The 8,346-nt window shown below is 45.6% G+C and overlaps 1 protein-coding gene across 1 annotated transcript in view; it reads left to right on the top strand.

The window, feature by feature from the left end:
- Ruvbl1 (RuvB like AAA ATPase 1) overlaps positions 1-8,346 on the top strand; it is a 40,007-nt gene that overhangs the window by 11,663 nt on the left and 19,998 nt on the right. The window contains exon 4 of the mRNA XM_005364846.2: positions 6,616-6,767. Within this exon, the coding sequence (XP_005364903.1) occupies positions 6,616-6,767 (152 nt within the window). The remainder of the gene's footprint in view (positions 1-6,615; positions 6,768-8,346) is intronic.

The raw sequence follows: 8,346 nt of genomic DNA on the forward strand, positions 1-8,346 counted from the left end.
GGGAATTGAACTCAGGACCTTTGGAAGAGCAGGCAATGCTCTTAACCTCTGAGCCATCTCTCCAGCCCCTATTTTGGTTTTTTTAAGACAGGGTTTTTCTGTAGCTTTGGAGCCTGTCCTGGAACCCACTCTGTAGACTAAGCTGGTCTTGAACTCACAGAGATCCGCCCACCTGCCTCTGTCTCTCAAGTGCTGGGATTAAAGGTATGTGCCACCACAGTCCAGCTTCTCTTTACCTTTACATGGCTTCCAGGATTGACTTTAGGTTTCTGCTAGTACAGAAATCCCTGTACCTGTTGAGCATCTCACTAGCACATACCCCCAACAAGTAATTTTTTATTTTTAAATTTTTTTCTTTTTTTTAATGGGAAATATTAAGGAAATATAGTGGATCACTAGAGGTAGGTGAGAAAGCAGGGGCTGAGATAGTCTGCTGTTCTGCCACAGGGCGGGGTCAGGCCTTTACCCTGAGTGTAAGCTGAAGCAATTAAGTAGAAGGTGCCTGTCGGCTCTAGTCCAGCTCTACAGTTCCCCTTCACTGAAGCATGGCAGAGGGAGACCCACTGGGGTCTGAGCAGGAGGTGACTAGATTCTGGAGAAGTCCATGGTAGAATTCTTAGGGTTTATGGAAGGGTCTGTTGTGGGGCAGAGAGAGGCTACAGGGTCTGTGTTTACATTTGAGATGATGAGAAGTGTGGGAATGTGGAGAGAGGTGTGGGTCTTTCTGGCCCCGACCTGGCATGTAGTGGATGCTTCCTGAAGTTTTCCAGTGTGCGAGAGAAGCAGGTGGCCTTGAGGAAGATCCAAGCATAGAGCTGTGTGATGCTGCCTCCTCTTGCCTTGTCTCCGCTTGCATCAGACTCTGAGATGGTTCATTTTTAGATATTTTAAGAGGTACTAGGATGGAACTCACTAGACCACATCCCAACTGCTGGGTGACTCCCACTTTAAGTCAGAGACATTGGTTTATAGTTTAAAAGAACTACAAAGTAGGGGCTGGAGAGTACTTGCTGTGTTGTAGAGGACTTGAGTTTGTTCCTAATGCTCACCCACTTTCACCTGTCACTCCAGTTCTGGGCATCCAGTGCCCTCTTATGGCTTTGGACACCGGCACTATGCAAGTACACACACACACAGACACACAGCCACATACATAGAAGAAGCCTTTGAAAAACCTACAAAACATTTGTTACTGCAAATGTGCTTCTGCCTTCTTCAAGCAGCATGGTGGAAACCCAAGTGTCTAAGCTCATCCAGTCACCCCTCGGCCCACGTGTAGAGACCACCAATGCTCGCATGTCTTAGTACCCCCTGGTCTCCCATCTGCTCCCTGCTAGGGGAAGCCTTGGTGGATGACAGCTGAGACTGTCCACTCTTGTGTCCTGAATGGGGGTGGAGGGAGGGTCTTCGCTTTGCTTTGTCCAGGTGGAGCTATGCTGTGGCTGTGCTGGTTTGCTTTACCTTGGTGTGCGTGTTTGTGGGTTCCAGCCCATTGTTTGGGGTGTAGTGTGTTGCTTGCGTTTCCATGGTGGTCTGGAAGAGCAGCAGAGGTGGCTGTGGCTCATAGGCTCTCACAGCTAGGGACCTTCCTGAGAACTAGTCTTGTTTTTCCTTGTTGTTTGTCTTTCTTCTCTTCCTTGTGCCCTTCCTCCCTTTTAATTTTTGAGATTGAATCTCACTGTGTGACCATTTTGTCCCAATTGCTGGGCTCAAGGGGTCCTTTCTTAGCAAGCAGCGGTGGCTGCACTTTATTCTATTAAAACTTATGCCAATTGTTTTCTTTTTCCTTTTTTTGTGTTTTACTACTACTGCTACTACTTCTTCCTTCTTTCTTTCTTCCTCTTTTTTTTTTTTTTTTTTTTTTTTTTTTTTTTGTTTTTTTCGAGACAGGGTTTCTCTATGGTTTTGGAGCCTGTCCTGGAACTAGCTCTTGTAGACCAGGCTGGTCTCGAACTCACAGAGATCCGCCTGCCTCTGCCTCCCGAGTGCTGGGATTAAAGGCGTGCGCCACCACCGCCCGGCTCTTCCTCTTTTTCTATTTGACTTTTAGCCTTTCTTGCCTTGACCTCAATTCTCTTGCCTCAGCTTTCCTAGTGCTGGGATTGCTGGCCTTTCCCACATCCAGCTGTCTATGGTTTCCTTTAACTCATTAATTATTTAAATAGCAAGTTATTGCAGCTGCTTTAAATATGTGAATTGTTTTAAATTTTAAAGATTTATTTTAAGTTGTTTTACTGACATTGACAAAATTTGAAAAAACCCTGAGCCTCATGTAGGCATGTGCATTTGGATAATTTTACTGCTTTAAACTGTGAAAAATACAGACGAATTATCTTAGCGCCTGGCTGTGGTTTGCAGTTTCTGATGGGGAGAGGTTTGCCCATCTGTTTATGAGAGCAAGGTAAAGAAAACTTTCTCCATCCTCCAACAGAATAAAAGGGCAGGCCATCGACTGGCTTTAGAAAGGAGGCCTGGCCTGCTTGTCTTCCTGCCCTGTGCCTTTGAATTCTGGCGAGGTTGGCAGCGGGGGTGGGGAGGAAACCATAAGCTGACCAGAAATGAAAAGCCAGGAGTCTGTGCTATTTCCTTGATGTGATGAAGGTCCCTGTCAAGGGTTCAGAAACCTGAGCCAGCAGATGAAACCCGTCATTTATGTCATTTCTGCCAGAGATAGCACCACTCAGCCATTCTCCTAGCAAACAGCAGGCCTCATTGTCTGTCACCCACACCCCTGCCAGCTTGTCAGCACAGAGAGGCGGCTAATAAATAGAGGCACCAGTCAGCAATGGGCAGCCTCTGCCCTCCAGCAGGAATTTTGGGTTGCAGTCAAGGGAGCTGCTCTTGGGATGTGCGAGATTTGCTGTTAGCTCCCTCAGAAGGACAGTTTCTGGGTTGTCACAATCTTCTGATGCATTCTGTTTGAAGTATTCTGTTCTCAATACCTAGGCGCTGAGAATTCGGTAAATAAAGTGGCAGTGTACCCCTTGCTTGGGGCTGTTCCAGAGCCTCCATTTTCTATGCTATCAGGTGAATAGTGGAAGAGCAAAGCTCTCCTCAACTGGACTATTGGAGTGTCTGTCCTGATTAGGTTTCTGAGAAAGCTGGCACTGAGCCCATGATAAGGGAATGGCTACATTTGAGATGGGGAGGTGATAGAGAGTGCTTCACACCCGGCCAGTGTGGCCTTGTGACGTTTCTGTATCAGCAGGTAGCTGAGTGGTGGGGATTGGCATCCTGCAATCAGGAGCAGTCATCATGCCCACTCTTGTGAAAAGAGCAGGCTTTGTTTACTCTACATCAGGGCTCTGCGGAGTCTAGCTGTAGGATCTGCTGTAGAGCGTAAACTACTGATGATGTCCCCAGCCCCTGACATTTGGAGCAGGTGCCCTTTGAATGGTCTGGAGATGAGGACCGGGAGCACAGAGCCAGCAGAGGAGCAGAGCTGAGTCCTCGCAGTGGTTGTGTCCCCTCACCAGGTCTCACAGCCGTGCTCACTTTACCTTTTAAATTGACCTTGTTATTTTGAGCTAATGTGCAAAGAGTGTACAAAACATCCTCGTTCTCAAAGCTCTTAAGATCAGCTGTTATAACAATGACGTACCAGAAGCCCACAATGTCTCCTCCTTGTCACTGTCCCTTTTCACAGAAGGGATGGTCTTGATTTTTCACTTTATAGAGAATTCACGCCTGCTTTGAATTCACATTTATTTTCTTCTGTGCTGATGGCGCCTTTCCCACTGTTCTCTGCAAGATTCATCCACACTGTTACATGTAACTATAACCTTGCACTGCTAGGTAATATTCTCTTGTGTGAACATACTGTAACTTCATTTTCTCTTTCACTGTTGAAGAGATTATTTGTGATGCTGTTGTGACCATTATTGCCTGTGCCACTTTGTTGTGGCCGTTCCATTCAAATTGTGATAGGCTGTAGCATTCTGTTTGGTTATGTTCCTAGCAGCAGAACACAGACCTTAAAGTAACTTTGCAGAACGGGATTTTTGGCACCACATGCCTTCTAATGTTAGCATTATGGATGGAGGGTGGGGAGTAGTGTTTGTTTTTTCTTTTTAACTTTACCATGGAAAATGTACAAAAGTCGTCAAGTTCTCCCGTCACCAGCTTCAGTTCACAGTAAGACTGACATAAGGCTTCATCGGTCCCTTTCAAGATTGTTTTGAAGCAAATTGCAGATCTGTTAATTTTTTTTACATTTGTGTGTGTGTGTGTGTGTGTGTGTGTGTGTGTGTGTGTGTGTACTTCTGAGTACTTGAGAGTGTCTTGAGACTATGTTTGCATATGCACACACCATAGCACATGTGTGGTTATCAGAAGTAGAAATTGATCCTCTCTTTTTACCATTTGAGTTCCAGGGATCCAACTCAGGTTGTGAGTCTTGGTAGCAAGTTTCTTTCCCTGCTGGGCCTATCTTGCCAGTCTTATTATTTTTTTTTTTAATAAAAGTTTAACCCATATATATTTCAATATGTGTCTTTTAAAAACAAGTACTCAAAAAATAATCACAAGTACTGGAGGGAGATGTCTTTGCTAAGAATGCCTACTTGGGCTGGAGAGACGGCTCAGTGGTTAAGAGCACTGCTGCTCTTCTCCAGGTCCTGAATTCAATTCTCAGCAACCATATGGCAGCTCACAACTATCTGTAATTCGATCTGGTGCCCTCTTCTGGCCTGCAAGCATACATGCAGACAGAACACTATATATAGTAAATAATTAAATCTTTATAAAAAGAATGCTTACTTCTCAGCCAGGCAGTGGTGTCACACGTCACACACCTTTAATCCCAGCACTTAAGAGGCAGAGGCAGGTAGATTTCTGTGTGTGTTGGAGGCCGACCTTGGTCTACAAAGTGAGTTCCAGGACTGCTAGGACTGTTGTTTTGCAAAACCAAAAAAAAAAAAAAAAAAAAAAAGGAGAAGAAAGAATGCTTGCCAATCACAGAGACCAGAGTTCAAATCCCAGCATTCATGTAGGTGACTCACAGTCACCTAAAGCCCCATCTCCAAGGGATCAGATGCCCTCTTCTGGCTTTCCTGGGGAATCACATACATGTGCCACACACACATGTTAAATCATAATACCATTGTGACACTCATAAAAGTGATCAATAATTCCGGGGCTGGAGAGATGGCTCAGTGGTTAAGAGCATTGCCTGCTCTTCCAATGGTCCTGAGTTCAATTCCTGGCAACCACATGGTGGCTCGCAACCATCTGTAAAGAGGTCTGGTGCCCTCTTCTGGCCTGCAGATATGCACACAGACAGAATATTGTATACATAATAAAATATTTTTAAAAAATGATCAATAATTCCTCAGCATTGTCAGATACCCAACTCTCACATTCCTCTGTCTGGGAAGTGCCATGTGTTGACACACATTGCCTGCACCAGGATACAGATGAGCTTTCTGTAAGAGATCGATTGAAACACATCTTAAATTTCTCTAGAGTTTCCTTTGGGCAAATCAAGTTAGATGGAGACTAGGCTCTAGCTAAGAGCTGGCCGAGGGGCTGACTTTGGTGAGCGCATGCTTATGGGATGGCTGTAGCACCTGGTGTGGAGAGACACAGGCTTAGTCTGTCAAGAGGAAGGGGAATGCTGGGCTGACTTCCTGTGTGTGCAGTGGAACTGAGCACTAGCCCTAGAAGTGTCCTAAAGTCAAGTAGAGTGTGGCTCAGAGCGGTGCTGAGCTTCTCTGCTGAGTAGGTGGAGAGGTCAAACCCTGAGAGTGCATGGTAGGGTCAAGGGTCATCTACAGTTGCTGCTACAGGATCCCTTGCTTAGCTATGGGTGTCATAGATGGATAGTGGGTTATTCTGTGGTTTTTAGGGGAGTGAGAGACAGGTTTTGTAGTCACTGATTGGCAAGTAGAATCCTGTAGGTTCAGATGGTTATCAGCTCAAAACAGAAGTCACTCCTTGACAGTGCAGATCTGAGAGGCAGTGCTGGGAATGATATCTACTTCTGGACTTGAATCTAGGAAGACGCTTTAAAGACTGAAATCAAGGATGGGTAGGATAGCTCAGTGGTTAAATGTATGTGCCTGTTTACCTTTATTCAACTCCCAGAATCCCCATGGTGGAAAGGGAAAAATGACTGACAGCTTGCCCTCTGACCTCCACATATGCATTCCTGTACTTACATACATGCATGTACAAACAAAACAAATACATGCTTAAAAGATTCTTTTTTTAAGTTGAAATAAGTTTCCAGGGAGATGGCTCAATCACATGCTCTTGCAGAAGATCTGAGTTTAGTTGCCTGACTTATGCAGGGTGGCTCACAACTGCCTGTAACCCTGTTCTGGGGGATCCAGTGCTCTCTCTTGGCCTGTGCAGGCACCTGCTCTCACTCACATGTGCACACATAATTAAAAGAAAACAAAAATAAATCCTTAGGAGTTAAGCAATCAGATCTCTCTCGTACACTCCGCAGCACCTCCAGTTTGCGCTTGTCTCTACTGCTTTTCTGTCCACTTACATTATTAAAGTTGATTTGTCATGTTTGGGGCTGAGAGTTGTGGCGTGTAGGTGTGTGAGAAAAAAGTGGCCTCTGAGAGATGGTTCTTCTTCTCATAGCCACTTTGCTATCTCTTCCAGGGCTTCGGATAAAAGAGACGAAGGAGGTTTATGAAGGGGAGGTGACAGAGCTCACTCCATGTGAGACAGAGAACCCCATGGGTGGTTATGGCAAAACTATCAGCCATGTGATCATAGGACTCAAGACTGCCAAAGGAACCAAACAGCTGAAGGTGAGTCTGTGGGGCTCTTACCTTAACTCCCAGTGCTGTGGGGCTCTGGGGGACAGTGTGACCTCTGCCTGTGTTCTGTACACTGTTACCGTGGGGCTGCACAGGTCTTCGTGAAGGTGTTAAATGATGGTACAGGACCTGGCACTTGAAGACTCAGAGGCTGTAGCTGCTACTCTCTTCCTCCTAGAAAACCACACGCGTGCATTAGAATGAGCTGGTAGGTAAGTGACAAGCCTGTCTCTGCCATGCCATATTCCATATGATACTTCATATCCAAGGCCCTAGCCCTCTGATGCACACTGAAAGCAACACCTCGAGGAGTCTGTCCAAGTTGCAGGGCAGATAGCTCAGTGGGCTGCAGGACTCTTACAGCAGCTCTTGATAGGCTCACATGGGTTGAAGCTCAAGGTCTGCAGTGTACTGAGCGGGCCTTTGTCTGACCCTTGAGCATTATCCTGTTCCTATTGTCCTTTAGGACACAAGCTGGGGTGCTGGAGATCAGAGCATAGACTTTAAAGTCAAAAGGAATCTATAGCTTTGCTAACTTTTGTTTTAGCTTTTAGCTTTGTCTCTTCCATTACAGACAAGCGATGTGGTCTTTGAGCAGCTGTCTGTCTGCTACTGGGAGTGCTAATTGCTTATCTCACACAGTCCTGGGGATGAAACTTGTAGTTTTAGATCCACAATGAGAGGTGGATATTCACGTCTGTCCTAGCTCTGCTTTAGCTATTGCTACAATGACCAGAAAACATCATCAGGCCCTCCGTGAGTGTGTGTGTTGGCCTAGAGCTGACAGCTTCAATAGATGCTGTCAGTTCGTGTGTATACACATACCAAAGCTCCCTTTGAGGGAAGTTAGCACTGGTCACAGACTCCATGCAACCTGCATTAATCAATCCAGAGTGCGTGGCAGGGCTGGCTCTCACCTGGCAATATAGATCTGCCTGGCAGCTTGCTCTGCAACCCCAGAAAGTTAACTGGGCTCTATGGACCCAGCACTTCATCTAAGGTGCTAGATCAACTGGGTAATTTCTGTTTTTACTCCACTCTGATTTTTCTGGTTCTGTGATTCTGAGGTTTCTTGGTCACTGTTTTATGGAGAGCATAAAAATGTCACTTCTTTGAAGAGCTGTTTTATCTCTTTTTCCTAACAGGGTTCTTCATCCCAGGAGTTTGCCTCGGTAGCTCTCTGTTGAACGCAATGTTCAGGCTTCGTTCTATACTCATGAGGTTTCCTAGTAGGAGGCAGCACCTTTTCAGTAATCACAACTTAAGCCAATTCATTTGGGAAATAAACTACTATACACACACTTGAGGGACACACACACACACAACGTGTGGTATATTCTTGAGTGTATCTTATTCTAAAAAGCCTGCAACTTAAATTTGACCTGTCTATGAGGCTACCCTGACAGTTTCTTTTAGGAAAATAAGAGGAAAGTAAAAGAGAAAAACCTCAAGCCACTGATAGTCTCTCCCTGTGTCCCATTCTTAGTCCTGAGCAGCCTCTCTCTGTCTCTGTAGGTCTGTGTGTCGGGGACATTTCATAGAGATGGAGCCATACAGTACGTCTTTTCCT

The sequence above is a fragment of the Microtus ochrogaster genome, unplaced genomic scaffold (genome assembly GCF_000317375.1).
Source record: "Microtus ochrogaster isolate Prairie Vole_2 unplaced genomic scaffold, MicOch1.0 UNK1, whole genome shotgun sequence".
In the NCBI taxonomy this organism is placed as follows: domain Eukaryota; kingdom Metazoa; phylum Chordata; class Mammalia; order Rodentia; family Cricetidae; genus Microtus; species Microtus ochrogaster.